At 39.8% G+C, this 21,008-nt stretch overlaps 1 protein-coding gene across 1 annotated transcript in view; it reads right to left on the bottom strand.

Annotated features, from left to right (window-relative positions):
• loxl2b (lysyl oxidase-like 2b) overlaps positions 1–17,118 on the bottom strand; it is a 52,220-nt gene extending 35,102 nt beyond the window's left edge. Inside the window, exons 1-3 of the mRNA XM_005948838.3 lie at positions 16,860–17,118; positions 14,695–15,054; positions 14,221–14,396 (exon numbers count right to left, since the gene is read on the bottom strand). Coding sequence (XP_005948900.1) covers positions 14,221–14,396; positions 14,695–15,043 — 525 coding nt within the window. The 5' untranslated portion in view covers positions 15,044–15,054; positions 16,860–17,118. The remainder of the gene's footprint in view (positions 1–14,220; positions 14,397–14,694; positions 15,055–16,859) is intronic.
• Positions 17,119–21,008: the final 3,890 nt, after the last annotated feature.

The raw sequence follows: 21,008 nt of genomic DNA on the forward strand, positions 1-21,008 counted from the left end.
CTGTACACATGCAGGAGGAAGCAATTAACAAACTGCTACTTCTTTCCAGATGCCTCATGTCTACATGATCATCAGCCACAGGCCCTAGCAGTTTAGTTCAGGACTCGGGCAGTACCACACTAGCTTAGACAAAACATCATGTCATTTAATGTTGGTTTCCTTAAGTATTTTATTTAAGGAGGCTTTTTCTGTCATGCATAAATAGAGAGCAGCATAGTCATGCACATGTAACTGTTGATATGAGATCGTTTTAAAGGCTATGACCCAGTCCAAAAGCAGTGCTGCTTTAGAGGAGCATAGTTTCTGAGACTAAAGAAGGCCAGTCTTGTCAGGTGCATGTGAAAAAGCAAGCTTCTTGTTTTCATTTGGTGAAAAGTACTTGAATTGCAGAGTAATGTCAATTGGAAATTAAATGTGTGCTTTAACTTTGGGTTTGGATCGTGCCATGCTTGGATCGCGTACACGAATGTATCAATGACCATAGGAAAGAATGTATGCTTGAATGTGTGCACGTATGTTGGGGGATATGTACGTATCTTTAACATTTGGAAATATGATTGTTAATCAAAATTGTGAATCTTTTTTCTTCTTTTTGATTGTATGTTTTAAAAAGTAGCTCCATCTCTGCAGCTACTGGGCTTTTTAGAAGCTTTCAGTTTTCATTTTACAGCCTACTTTTACCTTCACTGTCATTATTTCTGCTCCCTACAGGGAAAGGCTGCTGTTTCCATCTGTTTCCAAAAGCTCTTATTACTATACTCTACTTGCTTTTCACCAAATGGCCAACAGGCAGAGTTAGCAATTAGCTGGCAAACATAGTGTTTCTAGTTGCTAAGGAGATTTTTTTTTTTTTTTTTTTTTTTTTAATCAGGAAAATAGAGTGAATATTGGTCCCTCAAACTACCAAATCAGAGGTGTATACACTCTGACTATACTCTGGTACACAACTAGGTTGTGTCTTGGGAGATGGTTGAAAAATCTCACATAGAATAAGGATGTAGTCAGGATGTAGGATAAAGTAACAAACCTCTCATAGATTTGTGGCACTAAATCTGTGGGCTAATGTTAACGTTCCCAAACATAGCTTTGCACACACAGATCTTTATTTCATTTTTTAATTATACTTCAAATATTCCACGCTATAGCTTTTGTTTATGAGACAGGAACCCTTCCTTATATCTTATCTCAATAGTGCATTGTTCTACATTTGCCTTTATTCTCCTGACTATAACAAAAAGTTCTATCATGGAAATAAATAAGTTGTTCATTTTAGATGAGGATTTCAATTTATTACCTTAGGGATGACCATATAAAATTATAATCTTCACTATTCTATTTCAGCAGGAAAATATGTATGTCTGATACCTTTTTCCTATTCCACATCTCCACCAATGGCCAAAATTGAAGTAGATTTATCTGCCATGTCAAAGTCATTCAACATAGAAACATTAGTTCCCCACATTTATTTATTTCAAAGGCAGAACTTCCTCCCAGGCAACAGCTGTGCCTTGATAAAACAGTGCCAAGGCTAGAGAGGTGACTTAAGGATAAACAGGGACTGAATGAGTACAGCCTGCATTTTTTTGCTTCGTAAAACAGAAAACAAACCATTCTGCACAGTAAAGATTTTACTGAAATCTGCAAAAGTGAATGCTGCATCATGAAAATGAAAATCAAAACAAATACAAAACAAAGGACCTTGTGATTTGGTACTATAAAATGAATCTGAATTAAATTATATTAGGTTAATACATTTATTTTACTAGAGACTGAAGCTAAAAGCATGAAAGAGAAAGTCAAATGTCATGATACGCATTATTTCCAATTGGGATAATACAAAGAGAGCCCGGCTATGCTGAACTTGTTTCACCGTATGCCCTCATGGACGGTTGTGCTGACAGAGACAAGCAACATTCATAGAAGGTGAAGATGTGGAAATTATTTTGGTTCAAATGGAACTCCATACTGTTTACATTTGCGACTGCACCTGAAAAAAACGTCCAAAGTTTCCATGACCAATTTAATTGCTTTCCATCATCGTTTGTAACTTCAACAGATCTGTGACGAATGATTGATTTGTATGCATTCAAGGATCCCCTGAACGTCTAGGCAGAATACACAGTGCCCTGAAACCCCGCAGGCAGTGAAAGACTGTCAAAAATCATCTCTTCTTTTTTCTTTAGAGATTAAATAAACATCTTACTATCCCATAAACCAAACCAACATTCTTGTGCTACGTGACAGTTCGAGCTAAGGGGAGGGAGTTCAGTCTGGCTGGAAGGAGAGCATGTTGCTTAACTCAACAGACTGCTCTTATACATGGCCAAGAATAACCTAGACATCAAATAATGATAAAGGACGGTTTCCTCAATTAGTACTTGCCTCCAAGGAAGGGCAGATGCCGCCAGAGTGAAAGCTACAAATCACTGTTCTGCCTATACTCCATTTACTCCTAAAGATAACCACATTAATCACTCCGGTCCGAGGCACTGATGTCTCAGCTTCAGAGGACATAAAACTGCATAAAGCCTGAAATCATGAAACAAGATAATGACTGGAAATGTGGCGATGGTGACCTTGTCTGGGTGTAGTGGATACACAGTACATGACTGGTTTGTGGTTATGCAAAAAAACTAATTGGGATTCATATGAGCGAGTAAATGGAGGCTAAACTAAACTTTTAGACAAGACACGGAGGCACTGAGAAAGATCACTATGAACACAAGAGGAGATTTTTAACATGCGTGTCTTGTTTTGTTCCTCTCAGGGGAAAAAGACCTTTCATGGCGTTTTGCTTGTGCAAGAGAAAAAGCACACAGATGGAACTGTCATTTGTTGGATAAGCTGTACAGGAAACATGATTCACAGAGGCTACTTTGAGGTTTTCACGGCATTTTTTTGTATTTATTACTATAACATATCTTGACTAAAAATGCTAATAACATTGCTATAATCTGGGCTTGTAATCTTAAGAAGGAAGTCATTTTTCTTACCATTTGCTATTCCCTTAGCAGCTTTCATGTGACATAGCAAAGGAATGATACAGGCAACAAGGGTTTGGTGGAAATTTTGAGTCTTATAAATAAAGCACTGGCATCACATTAAAGCGATTCTGTCAAAAACTAAAACGATGAAATTTTACATTTTGAATCAGTTGAGTTGGTGAATGTAAATTTATTCTTACAATTACCCCTCACATTCAACTCTGTAAAATACATTGCCTAATGCCTAATATTACGCTAGCGCAGGGGTCAGCAACTTAGCAATTTATCCTCAGCAGCAGAGGTGACTCTTGGTCTTCCTTTCCTGGGGAGGTCCTCATGTGAGCCAGTTCCGCCGTAGCACTTGATGGTTTTTGCGACTGCACTTGGGGACACAGCGACCTAGCTAGCTCCTAACTTCAAATTCCATGGAACCGCGTACGTTTCAATGGTTTCTGGATGCTACCACTGAATTTGACACCTGAGACAACAGCTTAACTGATCACTTTATTGGCATTTGAACAATCTGAATTGCTTTTAACTCTCAAGGACACCTTAGTGCATGTTTGTACTGGAGTATTTGCACCAGTAAATACGCAGATTTTCTGTTTTCCTTGGAAATATATGGTAGGTCACAGATCACAGTTAGGTCCTAAATAAAGTTACATCAATCTAATTCTCATTAGACTAATGTAGAAGCACAGCCAAGACTGGTAAGAGTATACACCAACATGTTTATGCCTCAGAAAATTATGGGAACCAGATGAAAATATTTTGCACTGATGAAATTGCACACGAGTCAGCTTTCAGACATAGACTAAAACAAGCTGCCATGAATTATGGGTACTGAAGTGGTTCATTGCTAGTCTGTCTAGTCTGTCTAGTCTGTCTTTATAAGACAGTTGGAGAGAAAGACATGAATCAAATCAGATGAGCCTCCACTACTCCCTGTTACAGGTTTAATTAAAACAAATTAACCAATTCAAGAAACACTGTCAACCTTTAATAATCCTCCAGGTCACCCGTGACCTGTTTAGGGATAGGGTTAGCTTTACTTCTACCCCTTCAAGTGGAATTTTCCCTCATTTGGCATCCCCAAATAGAGAACTGTAAGCCTAAATGTATTTGACACTATTGATTTAAAAGTTAAGCCTTCTATGTGTCTAACGACTAACCCTGACAACCCTAGATGGCTCACTGGCAACCACCTAGAGGATTGTCAGTGTTGTTTTTCTTTTAATATTACAAATGCTGTGTTTTGGATAAGTATTAGGCTATAATTCTCACATATGACATCTGAAAGGTAAGAGGGAGATGATCTATCAACTGTTAAAATAACAAATAGCCTATCAAACTGAATAAATTCTTTCCAATCTCCTTCCTCCCAGTAGCATAACATTTCAAAATTGAGAATTTGTGACATTGTTCCAGTTTTTTTTGCAAACAGTTTCTGAAATGGAAACCTTGGAGTGCAGGCTCCATATAGTTACACTTTTTTGGTTTATTCTGTTAAAGGGAGGGCATTGTCAGACACCTCATCAGTTCCAACAAATCGACATCTGCTATACAGTCACTTCTTGTCTTTATTGTGAGGTATAAAGACTTGAGCCACTTTAACAAGGACAAAAATTGTACCGGCCAGATGACATTCAAAAGGGTAAAATGGCTTTGTGAGATAGTTCTGGTAAGCAGTAGTGAGTACAGACGAGGTGAAAACTAGAAGAAGCATGCTTGTGGATGTGCTGCCACATACCATACCTAACATGCTTGTGGTCTTTCAACCAACAGGGTTTAGTCGTGGTTTGGCTCATAAGAAATATAACCACCATTTATTTAGTTACATTATTTTATACAGAGTCATGTGTGAGTACAAAATACAACACAATTTTTGTTACTACATAGTTTCACTTTAGCCCAAAGTGAAGTACAGATTGTTTTTGAAAGGAACAATAAGGTGCATAGAGAGTAGAAACATATGGCTCCAATAAAGGCCTTTAGCAACTCTGCTCACAGAAATCACTTCACTTCCACCATGAAATACCGAGGCTCTGGGTTCATTGGCAGGGTAGGATTTAGTTGTAACGTCACTTTCTGAGAGTTGTAGAAAACAACCTTTAATTTTAGGCATTACTTTGTTTTCAGAATTATTTTTACAAGTCACTATCTGTGTGATGACATGGAAACATGTTTAATTGATAGCCAGCTTTTATTCAAAATCAGAATTCCGCCAGCTGGAATGTTAATAGGAACATTAGAAGTTGGTGTTTTACAGAATCCAGAGAATGTTGCATTGCAGTCTGCAATTCCTCCATTAAAAGAGAACCTTTGTAACCAAACTGGAAACAGATGTTTCACAGTCATGACAACTGAGCTAGACTGGGGCGTAAATTACAAAGACAATGATTGAATGGAAATTAAGCCCTTTTATATAGCTCTAAAATGAAGTGACATTAAAATGTGGAAAATGAAGGCACGTTTGGGAATGATTGCTGGGTACAAGGAGTTGGCTCGGAGGAATCTATTGTCTCATCTTGTGTGAAAGTTCTCAGCACTGGTTTCTGTTTACAGGAAAGCAGATGGTAAAAAATATTTGAGTCTGACATTCCTAATGGAAACTGCCATTTAGACCAATTCGCCAACACCTCTTTGGTCTTGTATCAGTACTACCATTTTAAATTTGTGTTTTTTGATCATTTCCCTGTTTGTGCAGGTGCAGCACATTAAATGAACCCAGCCTAAAAACAGCCATTTACACACACAGCTACCACTGAAACAAACAAAGCACAACCTGCTAAAAATAGCCTAGCCACTGTGGAACTTCAAGAGCAAGCATATAGTCGGAGTTATCCATTTTAATGTAATTCCTGTCAAATACTAGCATATCTAAATAGTATTTTTAATTCTTTGGCTACTAGAGTTAGCCAAAAGACAGGCATTTAGCTAGAATAACCAGTTTGGGGGTTTTTTTTGTTGTTGTTTTGTAGCTCAATTTTAAATTTCCTTTTCTTTCATAAATTTAAGATTATTTCTTGAACTTGCTCTCGCAGGTAGCCTTTTTACACCAGAACAATATTTACCAAAGCCTGTACAAAAAAAAGCTACATGCTGACATGCGAATTATAGTTAGCATATGAAAGAAAGACAACCACAGCATCGGCCGCCAGTCTGTGGAAAAAGCTTCACTGTTGTTACCATCTACTTTTGTAACAGTCCAGAGTGATGCTAGGATGGAGGGATAAGTTATCAAGAATAAGTTATTAGCTAATGACCTAAACTAGCAAACCAGGTGAGCAAACTTCATCCATACATCCGTATGTGTGTGTCATAGACAGACACCTCCCAGTTTGTGCTTCTAATATACAAACAAAAATCTAGGATTTCACTCTGCAAGACAACTACACTTATAGTATTATAACTCAAATACAGCTCAGAGGACAAGTCTATTTAAACTTCTATTTAAAATTTTGGCCATACTACGTTTCAAAATGAGGGATTATCCATTGTTTGCTCACTGGCTAAAGATTTGTGGAAGGTATGACTTTTATGACTTTTTGAAACCAAGATGTCAGAAACATTAATCTTGAGGCTTCAAAACAGGACTTTAGAAACCAGTGGATGGCATCTTGATAGGTATTTCCATCTTTATATTGTTTTTGCTTCAAACAACCAATAGAAATGAAGAATCACAGGGAGTAGGCACATACTCTACACGTAAAGACCATGAGCTATGACCAGGACATAGTTCAGACCGAGTGCAGCAGCCAGCACAACACAAATTTTCAGCCATTTTTACTGAACGCAGCAGTCAGTGCAGTACAAACGTCTTTCTAAGTGAAGGGGCCATCAGGCAATTATATCCTACAGCCTCATATGTCAGCAGCAAAGTATTTTTTGTTGTTGTCTTTTGAGGAATTTGGTGCTTTAGCACAAGAGTATGCAGATTCACTTGCTTTTGGACCCAATCTCAACAAGCCCCTTGAGGAACTGCAGCTCTTGGCACTTCCACACTGAGTCCCTGGTGATTGCCACGTGGCACAGACACAGAACAGAGATTTTGGTTCATCACCTAAACTTTTCTCTGTTCTTTTGTGTGCACAAAATACTACCTACAAAAAGAGAGTTATTCCTTCATAATGTTGCAAGGTGCTTCCTCATACAGGATGGTCTGATTTTGAGCTTTTCTCCTAATAATGTAAGGTCTTTACCTTTACAGTATAAGGTAAAGTGACTGTTGTCGTGAACTGAGGTTATATGGCTATATCCATACTCAGGATGACAAAATGCAGCAATATTGCTGGGATTCATATAAACGAGCTTGCAACTGCTGCGTACATAATGAGGAAATTATGTAAATATGTAAGGTTTTGACACTACTTGATGAAGACAAATAAATAGAATTAATGTCACTGTAACATAATTTCACATTTCTGTGAAAGATTTTGGAAAACTTTGAGACAATATACCCAGCTGTAGAAGGTCACTTCGTAAGTAGTTTCATCATTTTCTGTTTATTGTGTTTGTGTCAAGAACACACAAACACATAAAAATAAAACATAAAAAAAATAAAAACCTGTAAACTCATCCAGTTCATTACCCTGCTATAAAATAGATGCAGAGGACTGCCAAAGTCACAAGGTGACATCTAAGTGCTTTCTATCCAACAATCACACTCCAAGTAAAGCATTAAAGCAATTTGGGATTCAGTATCTAGCTCAAGGATACTTTGGCACGCAGACTGAAGCAGCCAGGGTTCGAACCACCAACCCTCCAATTAGAGGATGGCATGCTCCACAGCCACTCTCAACAAAGAGACAATAAAGCCACTGCAGTGCTCAAGTGACACAGCTGGAAACTCATAAGAATATGTGTATATCTGACTATCTAACAGTCTGCCTTCTAGTCTGACAGCAAATGTATTTTTCTGATGTGACACATTTTGCACATTATGATAGAGAGGAAGAAAAAGAGCAGTGTTAAAACAGGCAGACTAAATCTGCAGTGCATTAAATGTGAGAAATCTGTTCTGCATATGATGAGGAAAACAGAGAGCAATCAAACACATGCCTTCCATTGCCATCAACAAGTGCCTGGTAAATTAGCTTTGTACTGTCTGAACACAGCAAAAAGACAGATGTCCTTACACGTGAAATCACTTTTTTTTTGTGAAAGCAAACTCCCCTGCACGTGAGAGGCCCTGTTTACACCGATCTCAGAGAGAGCACCTAATTTATAACTCTACAGAGGCTAAACATCCTCCTGAGATCCTCTGTGAGAGTGTGATGCCTCAGGGCGAAAACCTTTACGTCACTGCAGAAACATCTACCAGCTGTGTGAGCAAAATAATGAAACGGTCCAAATCATTTTGAGGCTGTGACACAAAGGGCAGCCACGAATTAATCCATAGCACAAACATGCCAAAGGGGTAACAAGGAAGCAATTTATGGCGCTGAACCACGACATGGATGGAGGTTTACAGGCAAGGAAAGTGGGAGATTTGACTTCAAGGGCTCAGAGGAGGAAAAAATGACTAAAGAGAGGAAAATGGGAGCTCAGAACTCTGCTTGTGGTGATTTCATGGGTGCTTGTAATCTTCTTAGTAGAAAGACAGCAGCAGGGAAAGAGTGTGAGAGGGCTAAAACTGGTGTGAAAGAAAAAATAGAAATACAGAAAAGAGCTTTGGTTGTATTAATCTCCAAATTCTGAATTCATCCCTGCTTGTTCTAGCATGAGCCGGAGAAGATATGTCAGAAGAACAGAGACTATCTGAGCAAGGTAGCATTTGCCTTAGAGGCATCTTATCATCAAAATCTGTTTCCATCACAGTCGTCACAGAAAACTCCACTATATATGAACTGTACTCATTCATCATTAATGCCTCACTGTCAAAACTGAAAAGTGGAGAAAATCACAATACACAGTGGTGTGGTGATTAGCAATGTTGTCCACACAGCATGAAAGTCCTGGGTTTGACTCTAGTACCTTCTAGATTTGAAGGTCCAGAAAGTCCTGGGCTCTCTCTGGGTACTCTTTCCTCTCGCAGTCCTGGTGATTCTAGATTGTCCATAGCTGTAAATGTGAGTGCAAATGCTTGTCAATAGACTGCAGACTGCAATAGACTAGCTGTTCCATAAAAGGCAGATGGGATTGGCTCCAACTCCCAGACAACCTTGAATTCAATAAGCAGAAGGGAATCTTTCACGTATCGGATTTAGATGTATGGATTCTATTTTATTTATTGACATCTCAAGTCAGGAATAATAGGTCAGAAAATTAAAAAAAGATTGTTAGCATTTTCTATGTTACCTATAGTAATGATATTAAACTTCTAAAATAAGGGGTATAGTAAAGGTCTATTTATGTCCCTACATGGACAGTTTAACTAATTATGTCCCCTAGAACTAACTATACTTGTATCTGCACAAGAAGTCCACTTAGTTGTCCATCCATCAATTCTCTTCTACTTATCTTTATCAGCGTCACGGGGGAGGACCTTGTATTTGCCTCTTAAATATTTTGGTATACAGAGGAGTTCATGGTCGACTCTATGACTGCCAGGTGATCAGTGGATGCAGCTGTAGAAGAAGCCACCACCATGCTTGACAGTTGGCATGAAGTATTTGTGTCGATATGCTATGTTTCTCCACACGTACTGCTGTGCATTGTGGTCAAACTTCCAACTTTGCTCCTCGGGAACTTTGCTCTCGAAGTCTTCTCGTTTGCTCAGAGTACCCTTCCAAGCAAACCATACTTGTTCAGTGTTTTTTTCTAATCATACTTACATTACCTTCAACATTTAACATGCTGACTGGGGACTGTAGAGTCTGAGATGTAGCTCTAGAGTCGTTTGCAATTTGTCTCATCATTGTACACGCTGACCTTGGGTGACGTTGCTGGGATTATGGCATGCTACACACCAGAAAACTGCTAAAACTGCTTCTTTTATAGAGGTGCTCACACTTGTTAATGATCAATTCATCAAATGTATTTGATTAGCAGGACCTGGCTGTTACTTACAATACTAATCCCTGTGGACGCAGTAAAGGTGTGCTTGGTTTTTCACAGGACGGCAGAGATTCCTGAGAGATTTCTGAGTGCCTCCTGCCCCTTTGTGCAGCAGATCACTTAACACTTCTCCATAAAATCAAACAACTCAGAATATTCCTGTTTCAGTGGCTGATCTTCTCATTTTTTTTACCTGCTGTTTTCCATCCCTCTCTGAATGCTGACATGAAAAAAATAGGCTGACAAATCTGACTGCATCACTGTTATTCTAACTTGAATAAATGAAGCAGCCCTCAATGGTCAACGCCAAGAATCACATTTCATAAACCCTGAAACTCACTGATGTTGAAACTGGTTTTAAATGGAATGAAATGCATTCGCAGGTCAGGCCTCAAAAAGCCTCTGCAGTCACATCTGCATAAACTGAAGTGCAGCAGGCTTCCTCAAAGCCAGAGAGGAATACATAAACACGAGGGAGATGCCACTGTAAATATTTCTGGAGATGCAGACTGAGCACAGGCTGTGCCTCTGTGTTGTTTACTGTCCAGCTGTCTGAAACACAATGCTAAATATATGTTTGCTGTAATCCATCTATACCTCAGAGAACAAATTTGTGGAATGAGATGCGTTTTCCCGCTATTCTTAAAAAAGTCACAATGAAAACAACACTTTTTTTTCTATGAGAAGATAAAAAAGAAAGGAAAAAAAAACAGACACACACACACACAACAATCTGCGCAGGGATTGCAAAGTTCACCAAAATGTGCATGCAAGGATTCACATTTCATCTCCACGTTTGCTTAATGGCATGTGGTAACTTTTACAGAAAGGTAGGCAGAGTCTATGGCCCTCCCAGAGCTCCATAAAATAAACAAATAAAAATTAAGTAAAATTAAATTAAATGTAAATAAATTTTCCTTTAGTTTTAAATAACACAAAATGGACCAGATTAGAATGTCCCGCCCTGTCACCCTTATATCGATTGAGGATGTTTCAGTTTGAACTGGTTTTAAACACTTTATATTCTGTTTAATCTACAATAAAGTATCATATTCTATAAAATTATGGGTTTCTAGTGGCTGAGGACCAGACCAGCTTTTAATCTGCTCCAGAAGTCCTATATCTTTATTTAAAATGCTTAATAAACATATTTTTAAGCTTGTATTAGCAAAGCAGCTCCTTAAACTTTGTACATTGGTCAACCGAACTGATTAACCAAGATGTTAATCTGAAAGTGTTAGTGGAGCCTGTACTTAGTCAAATTATCTGTTTTATTAAAATAAAAAAAGACACAGCAGGGTTCCATCTCCCCATCATTAAAGCTTTCATTGCTAGCATGCTAAACAAGTTATTAACAGTTATTAAAAGCAAGAGAAAGCACTCTTATAGTGATAAATGAGACAGCTTGTTTACTTTCTAAATAAAGCTAGCTCTGTTTTCATACTAGGTGCAGCTCATAACTGATATCAGTAGAGTAAAAGTGGGGCCAGCAGCAGCTTGTCTAGCACGCTAGTCTCCCATCAAAGATCAGAGGTTTATCTGCAGTGTCAGTGTGCATCCCCAAACAACCGATTGCTCTGCTTGACAAGCTTCAGACATTGTTAATTGGAAATGGACACACCCATGACAGTGTTTACCCCATATGGATTTCATTATAAAGCTAAATTAATTCTGCTTCCAGAGACAATAGGCAACTGCAGCCACAAGATGGCAGTGATGTAAAGGATGGATGCAAGCAGGAAAGCTTTATGAGAGAGGTCTGTTTGAGATAAAACAAGAAAGAACACTTTACTTTAGTATGTTTTAATTGATATCTATTTTTAGATTTCACTAGACAAGTACTGCTTGCTTTGCTTGCCCTGACGTAATGCCACTGACTTAGCTTGCTATCTTGGTATACACGGCTAGAGACATTGCAATAAACTTACTATCACTAGAAAAGGCAGCTGTGCTCCTACATCCAGCCCACATCCCCACATCCCCAGCGACATGCCGTCATAGCTGCCATTCAACACTAGAATGCCCCTACACTGGTGAGTCACCAGATAATAAAGCTGGGCCCTGGCTGTGTGGCAGAGTGGGGCTCCCAGCTGGCTGTGTTTTACACGCTGAGGCCCATGTGATTCCTCTTAGTGAGTGGAAAAGCTGAGTCTGATTTTTTTTTTTTTTTTTTTTAATGTGACTTGAGACATGTAGAGCTCTACAGCTGGGCTCTCTGAACAATTACAACCTTGACATTTAGTCTTGTAAACTTAAGGCAGTCGTTTAGATGGATCTGCTCCTGTAATGCAACTTTACAAATTAAAGTGTTTTTACAGTGAGCATGATCACATATGTGATTAAAAAAGCATTTTCTGCCTCTAGAGGGAGCTACGTAAAGTCTGATAAAAGTTCTAAAGCTATTGCACTTAAGTCAGAATCCGCTGGAGCAGAATTTGAAAAGACACGAAGTTATTTGAGGTCTGAAAAAAATGTGTTGTGGAGTTCAAGTAAGCTTAGCAGATCTCTGAAGCCTGAAGAAAGCTGAATATTCTTCTGCCTAAAGCTTTGTTGCTTATTTTTTTTCCAGTGGTCATTCACAGTATTGAAAGCTCGTTCCACAAATACCACTAGATAAAAGAGACTTTTTGGTCCATATTAACATGATACTATCACACAGTTGCAGATTTAACGGCCACACATCCATGATATAAATCTTGAGTTCTACCAAATCCCAAAGGTGCTCTACTGGATTGACATTTGGTATTTGGTGCCTGTGGCCATTTGAGAACAATGAACCCATTGTCATTTTCAAGAAGCATGCTTGAGAGGATTTGAGCTTCACGACATGGTGCATTATCATGGTGGAAGTAGCCTTCAGAAGAGGGTACACTGTAGTCATAAAGGAATGGACGTGGTCACCAACAATACTCAGGTAGGCTGTGGTGTTTAAATGATGCTTTGTTGGTACTAAGGAGTCCAAAGTGTGCCAGTGATTTCCGTTGCTATAGCACATGTGCATTCAGAGATGCTCTTCTGCATACCACGGTTGTAATGACTAGTTATTGGAGTCAGTGTTGACTTCTTATCAGCTTGAAGCAGTCAGGCGTCTAACCTTACATTAACAAGGCATTTTCACTGCCATTCACTGGATATTTTCTCTGGATATTTTGGGACTCTCTGGTCGTGTGGAAAAATCCCAGTAGATCAGCAACTTCTGGAATACTTAGACACGCCACGTTCAGAGTCCATTAAATCACCTTTTTTCCTTACTTTGCTGCTCAGTTTGAACTTCAGAAGTTTGCCCTGACCATGTCTACATGCCTAAATACATTGAGTTGCTGCCATGTGATTGGCCTATTAGACATCAGCATTAACAACAATTTAACAGGTGTATCTAATAATGTAATAATGGGGCTGGTGAGTGTAATTTGCCAAAAAACATTGCCACACCTCTGTTTGACATAACAACAGTCATAGTAACTTTAACAAAGTCTGTAGTGAGAAGGACAAGCTCACAGACTCAGAAAGTATTTTTTTTATCAACACCACTAAATCCTTCTATTTGTTTTTGGAAAGAAACAAGGAAAACTCGACTGAACAGGTCAGTAAGACAGAAGCAGAGTTAGTTCTGGTTTGCAGTTTGCTCATAACATTGGAATGCACTGTTATGAGGCCTGCACGGTGAGCAGAAAGATAACATTCTGCTTGTGGAGGCAATTAGCTCTGAGCCCATTAGCAGGCCCAAAAGCAATGCTCAGCTGGGCTTTTAAAGGTTCCAGTCAAACTGCTATGAAAGTTTTAAGTCTGACACCTAACAAACACCAGTGAACTTTCCCCAACGCGCTTTCAATGCAGGCTATTCAGAAAGGACTATTAATAGGACAGATAGTGGTTGAGAGCTGCTGGCTTTTAGTCCACAGCAGCTGTTTTTCAACCAAATTAATTTTTTTAGAGGTGAGTTTGACGTACAGCAGCTCCATATGTTATACTGCTAGTGCTATTCTATTATGGAAGAGCTTTATTAATTGGTAAAGCTGTGATATTCTGAAAGAAATAACACAGGATCTCAGATTGAGGTTGACCTATTTGTTTGGACAAGAACAAATGTTGGATCCAGTATTTTTTGTACACTTTAAAAAGGCTTCTAAGGCTTAAATGGTGTTCATCACAAGATAACAACAAACACAGCAGATCCTAGCTAACAAACACATGAAATACAAAAGTTGGATAGAACTATTGGGCCTTGTAAGTTTACCTCCACATGGTTGGGCAGAGTGTTGAGAAATTTAAATCCCGGGATCCTCTTGTCGCTGCACACCACTCCCACATCTTCGCTGTGCTTGCAGTCTGAAATGCCGATCCCGTTGGACTGACACTGTGCCAAAGTCTTTTCTTTGCCAGTACAGTGGACATTGTCGAACCAGATGGGTCCTGATGAGACAAAATAGATATTAATCCTTGCTTCTGTGGGAAGGAATTTTATTTTCAAATAACAAATATTTTTTATTATTCGTCTTTAAGTCTTTAATTACTATAGTAGTACATAACTGAAAAAATAATGCCAACAAGGTTATATCAATAACATGTTCATCCAGACATGCCATCTATATTGTGAATATATGTTATATATGTTATATATGTTATATATGTTATATATGTTATATATGTTATATATGTTATATATGTTAAATATGTTTCCACGCTGATGAGAAGAAAAGTCCTGCAGTACCTTCTCCTTTCCCATATTTAGAAGATGGCAACCATGAGACAGCTTCTACGTAGCCCAGCTCCCTGCACACCACCTGGGCAGCATGGATGTTGAAGTCATCATCACAGACGGTGCCCCACTGGTTGTTGTAGAAAACCTCTACTCGGCCCTCATTGTGTTTCCTCTTTTGCCCTGCAAGTCGGAGCTGAATCCTGGGCGTGTCTGGATCCAACTGCGGGGCAGTGTACTCTTCCTGTTCTGGGTATGGGTAGCCTGGGGGGTAGCCGAGGTGCTCATACTGTGCAACTGACAGCTTTAATAGCACCAATAGAACAGCAGTGCGAGCATATAGCTTCTGGATGACCCGCATTTTGGTTGGAGCTAATGAAAAGCCAAAAAGAGAAGAAAAAATTGCAATGATATTTGTAGTCCTTTTACAGTCTGAGAACCACAAAGGTCCACAGAGAAACCTTTTGTGAACCAACTAACAAACAATGATGCTGCACTGCATTATGGGAATTAGGGACTACTAGGGACTAAATGTCAGGCTGTTAATCACAGACCTGCATCTTCAAACAACCTCCCTAAACCCGCACTTCAATATTTTTATGCTGAAAGTAGATTAAATAGCTGTGTGACGTTAAAGGGGTCTCTCATTATGACAACCCCAAAAAGAATAATCACAAAACTCTGCACTTCTCTTCAGTACCGTGAAGCCTTTAAACAGGTTTCCACTCTTGTTTCTGTTAAGAGATTTACTGTTTGGTTCTACTCTCACAGATTTCATCAGGCCCGTAAGCAGAAGTAAAATATTTAGTTCACGAGGCGGTGGAGACTAAATACAGAGCTAAAAGGTGCGCAAATACTGGACTTATCTCAAAATACAATCTAGTGTTGGTTCAGCTCTGTTAGCAGTTTAAGAAAAGGAAAAAAGGAAAAGGAAAAAAAGTGCATGTCCGCACGTTATAAGCTCATGGTACTTACTGTATGTTGACTTTATTTTTTCTCAATCATAATGACATCTGCATTAAAACGTTTAAAAAAAATAAGTGACTAAAACTGACTTCTATTATTTCTATCTGACTTACTGGACTTATATTGAGTAAAACATTTCTCGTGATCGCCCACTAGTTTTCTGTGAGTGAAGAAAAGCTGGCCTCCAGGGAAAATCCTGTCCTTTTGCTGGAAAAAACATCTGTTAGAAAACATATGATCCATCAACTGTGCAGGCCTTCAACTCTCCTCACTGTAACGTGGCAGCAGTTACACAAGCTAGAATCAACACACATCACACATGAACAGATGGAATGAAGCCCACAGACTTGGTGTCTGCTTTCAATGTGTGAGTCTAAACCGCTGTGATGACAAAAAAAATCGTGGTCAGTGTGCACGGACACGGTAAAGTTCAGGTAAGGCGAGACACATAAGAACACAGCAGGCTCCCCCCCCAGCTGATCATTTGCCCACTTGTTCTTCTATTTCAACCTCCAGAAACAAGCCTTAGCTGTTTATTTCTGAGTGAAGCTGCAGGCACTCTGCGGCTTCTAATCAAACGGACCAATAGATCCGAAATTTTCTTGCTGGCTTTTGTTAAAACAAAATGTCAAGAACTTCAGTGAAGTGGACACCCTGATATCTGAAACCTTTTTTTATCCTCTTCTGCAGATAGGTGTATGAGTCTAGTCTGCTGTTAGAGGAGAACTGTGCGTTGGCTGCAAAGGTCAAAATGTCAGTTTATAAGAATGTCAGCCAGTCTTCTCATGCTCTTTGCTAAACCGCTGAGGAGTGCTTCCCTGCAACTAGACACTCTGGAACTCAGCAGTGGATTTTTAGCATGAATTTTTCTTCAAAGTAACATGTTAGACACATATGTTCACTCCAATTTTAGATGCATCTTCATCACCAGGAAGGAGTCTTGTAAAGTTTTTAGAGGCTGTGGTGACAACTTGAATTCCGGAAAACTAACTCACTTTTTTACCTATATTACATAAAGTTTCAATGTGATGCTCAAAGTCACACAATAGTAATGGCTTCAGTAATAATATTTCAGTACTTTGAGACCTCGAAAACGACTCTCAATTCACTGAATTTAGGGCGTAAAGAAAACTTTCAAGGCAAGCTTCCTGTCTCAGTAACAATGGCTAGTTACATTCTTGAAGTGAGCTGCAAGCTCTGGCTGAACTTACTTTTCTTCTCTCCGTTGAAGACCGTCCCTCCTGAAGTTGCAGCAACAGGCAACAACACGGTGCGTAAAAACCAAGCCTGAAGTCAGCTGTTTTTCTTCTCCTGCCGCTGCTGCTGCAGCTCTCTAACTTTCACTCCCTCCAATGCAAAAATGAGCCGGCCTCAATAGCGGTACCGCCCACTGACGCCCACCTTTACCATGAGATCAGCAAAGATGGACCGGGACGTGAAAAACTGCACATCCGACTAGCACTGACAGAGAGCTCACAGTGGATGAGAGCGTGTGGAAAACTGTTTTCAATTATGGTGGAGGGGGGGAGCATGAAAGAAAGCATAAAGTGGCTGCACAGCTCAGTGTACAGTGTAGAGACGTGTGATCCCAACCAGTGTGTCTGTGTGGGGGTAGGCGTTGCTTGTATGGGACAACACATCACAATAACTGAAATTTAAAAATATATAAAAAAAAGAAACAGCTTTCATGTTTGACATCAATCAAGCAAAGGACAAATCTACTGTATTTTATTTGAATCATATTTTTCCAGCTTAAAGTATTCTATACTCAGGAGGTTAGGACCTCCAGGACCTTCTGCTTCTGGCTGCTTCCCAATCCACTGCAGGCAGTCAGTCCACCTGGTGGGCAAGACTGGAGGATCAGGCCTCAGAGTATAAATGAACATACTTCTCAGAACACACTTCTATATTGTGAATACTTTCTGATTGCTCCTGGGATGTTTTATAATAAGTTGGATGCTGGATGTCTGATTTCCATGAGCTACAAGCCATAATCACCAAACTGAAAGAAAAATAGATATTATACCAGTTACTCTGGGACAGCTGGAGAGGCCTTTAACCCATCAGGATGACAAGAATTTGATTCTTCTTGCAAAGAGTAAGAGGATGCAAGAGTTCCAATTTCCTGGAGGATGAATGAACTGATACCACTGAACGTAGGCCACCCGCACCTGACCTAATACAGTAGAACGCCGCTGTCAGGTGTCAGGCGTGCACACAAACACACTACTGAGTAGCATTTTGAGTTGCTGAAAGTTTGGTAAAATGGACTATCCTGCTACATCATTTTCTGATTTTCTTTGAATTCAGTCCTCTGTGGATTGATCATTTTAAATCCAATTAAAAATGTTTGTTTCATTCCTAACACATTACCCAGTCTACATTAGCACAGATCACGTTTTGTCTGTAGCTACCTTTTATGGGGTGGCTGCAGCTCAGGAGGTAGAGCAGGTCACCTACTTATCGGAAGGTTGGTGGTTCAATCCCTGGCTCCTCCAGTCTGCATGTCAAGTATCCTTGGGCAAGATACTAACCCCAAGTTGCTCTCTGATACATCCATCAGGGTGTGAATGTAGTTAGAAAGGACCAAGTATAGAGAAAGTGAATGTGGCATGTTGTATAGAGTGCTTTGAGTACTCTGGGATAGTAGAAAAGCACTCTATAAGAATAAGACCATTTACTTTTTCAAAGAGTTTGTTTGTCCAAATATGTCATCAAAGGCAACACATTCATTTTCACACGAATATACTTTGTCACATGTAGAACACACAAAATAAATGAAACATTATGTTTCTTCCTTTTTGTCACACAGTGGGCTTGCAAGTAGACCACAGATTAGAGCTTGTGTGCTACAGCCAACCAATCACACTGTACTGTGCTCCTCTCCCTGGTACTCCCTCTTGTTCTGTTCTGCTGAGCATAACATTGGTAGACATGAAAGTGTTAGTCCTAAAGAAGAACCTGATCACCGTCTGTTTCCAGGATTCTTTTCACACAACATAAACCAGAGTGCTCATTAGTGACTCTGCAGGGCTGCTTTGACAGCAAACAGAGGGAAAAAACCTCTATGTGAAATGTCCTGAAGTCTCTTAACTCATAAGACTTCTTTCAGATGAAAGACAAGGGACTCTAAGCTTTGTCATACTCATGTGACATGTCTAGCACTTGCCATGCCTTTGATAATTCAGGTTTCCTGCCATTTGTAGCTTTCAGTGTAAGATGTGTCACTTGATGATCATGTGTTCCACTGCTTTCACTCTCAGCCGCTGATGCATTAGAGTAGACTGGCACATCAGGCAGTAACTGATCCTGATCAGCGTGACATGAACTGCATTTCCTCTTCTTTCGTTTTTGTGTTTGTGAGTTGTCATGGAGCTCGTGATAATCCTTGCCTGTCACAAATTTTGTCAAGGTGAACATATGATATCTGATGACCAGCAATTAATTTTTGCTCTCTGTCGGGGACGTGAGCCTGAGACCTTGACATCACACAGCATTTATGCAATCTATATGAGTCCAAGGGTAACATCCTGGCCTTTCTATTGATTCAACGATTGTTAGGGATGGGCAAGCAGAGCACACAACCTTTCTTTTTGATTGCAGCTTCTACATTTTATGACCACAAGAGCAGTTAAGTGATACTTTTTTGCAGCTGTTTTGATTCTATTGCTAGAACTGTCTTTATCAACTCAGTTTTAACCAAACTGAAATTGAGCTGAAATATTTCATTTACGTTGTATCAAACATGAGAATAGGAGAGTCATCCCCACAGCCACTAAACAGGGGGTCGTCTGATTACATCACACAGAAAACAGGCAACCAGATTTAGACTGCACGAACCAGAGGGCAGGGTTTCATTTCTGAATTCATGCTGTGAACATCTTTGCTCTCAGCATGACTCTAATAACCTAGGCTCCAAATCTATTGTTTGCTAGGTATAGAAAATTTAATAAGTGGAGACAGATTCTTAAAGATTAGGCATTCTATCAAGGTAACAAATCATCTTGATGTCGCTGATAAGGAGGAAAAGGATGAAGCCCTCTGGAAAAGTGAGTACTGTCGTAAACAGAATACAACCAGGCTACCTCAGGCTGCCGAGAGCATGGGAGTCCCTTCAACAGCCTTTCTGGCAGTTGAGAAACCAAATTCCACATCTTGAGAGCATTAGATTACAAAATACTTCTTATCCATAATGGACTTTGGTGTCATTTTGCCCCTGCTCAGGCTTCTCTGGCCTGTCACCTTCCTGCTGTCTGGCCCTTCTCCACATAGTGATAGCATTAAGTGTGACTTGCTAATGTCATGTGGGGTGTGACCTAATGACCCAGGTTTAGGCAAGTGTTAGGTGTGTAGACTGGAGTTTTTTTTTTAAACGCCTAAAAAGTTATTTGTTAAAATGTTTTCAACTTGTCACATACAATGCTAGGTCAGGACACACAGGCATTACATTTGGTAAATGGCCTGTATTTGTATAGCGCTTTTACTAGTCCCCCCTAGGGACCCCAAAGCGCTTTACACACCCAGTCATCCACTCATTCACACACACATTGACACACTGGTGGAGGCAAGCTAAAGTTGTAGCCACAGCTGCCCTGGGGCAGACTGACAGAAGCGAGGCTGCCATATCGTGCCATCGGCCCTTCTGGCCAATACCAGGAGGCGGTAGGTGAAGTGTCTTGCCCAAGGACACAACGACCGAGACTGTTCGAGCCAGGGCTCCGATTACAAGGTGAACTCCTAACTCTTGAGCCACGATCACCACATTTCTAGCCCTTTAGCATTGTTTTTAACATCCAGGGTAGACTTCAGTAATCTCAATGTCTGAAATTTTACCATGAGACTGTGGGTAAACATGCTGGTCTTTGTGGCTGGATGCAAAATCAAAGTATCAAACAAATGGTGGAGACTGTGACAAAATGAAGACATTTGCCTTGTACCGTGACTTCGTGGAAGGGCGTGAGAGTCTCTGTTCTCTTCTGGTTGCTAATCTTATGATTGTGCCACCTCACCTAAATCCTTCTGTTATGTAGGCAGTTAAAGCAACTTCCTTTGGGTTTCTCTCTACTTCTGTAAATACAGAATACCTTTGATGAGCAAAGAAGAACTGGGAAAGCAAACTCTGGCCCTCATTTGTGTTTACGCTCTGTTAACTTGTATGTTGGCTTTGGACCACATTGCATTGTACTCTATAATTTATGGGAACAATAGCATACAGCGAGTCTGAAAAACGATATAAGCTCTATCTCTGTTTTAGTGTTTGCATGGGAGTAAACACACACACACACACGATAAACCTTGTGGAACCTTAATGTTAAACCAAAAGTGTGAACTAAATCAAAAACAGTTTCTGTAGAAACCAC

This window comes from Haplochromis burtoni, unplaced genomic scaffold (assembly GCF_018398535.1).
Source record: "Haplochromis burtoni strain Fernald_Lab_line unplaced genomic scaffold, NCSU_Asbu1 Contig_585, whole genome shotgun sequence".
Taxonomy (NCBI): domain Eukaryota; kingdom Metazoa; phylum Chordata; class Actinopteri; order Cichliformes; family Cichlidae; genus Haplochromis; species Haplochromis burtoni.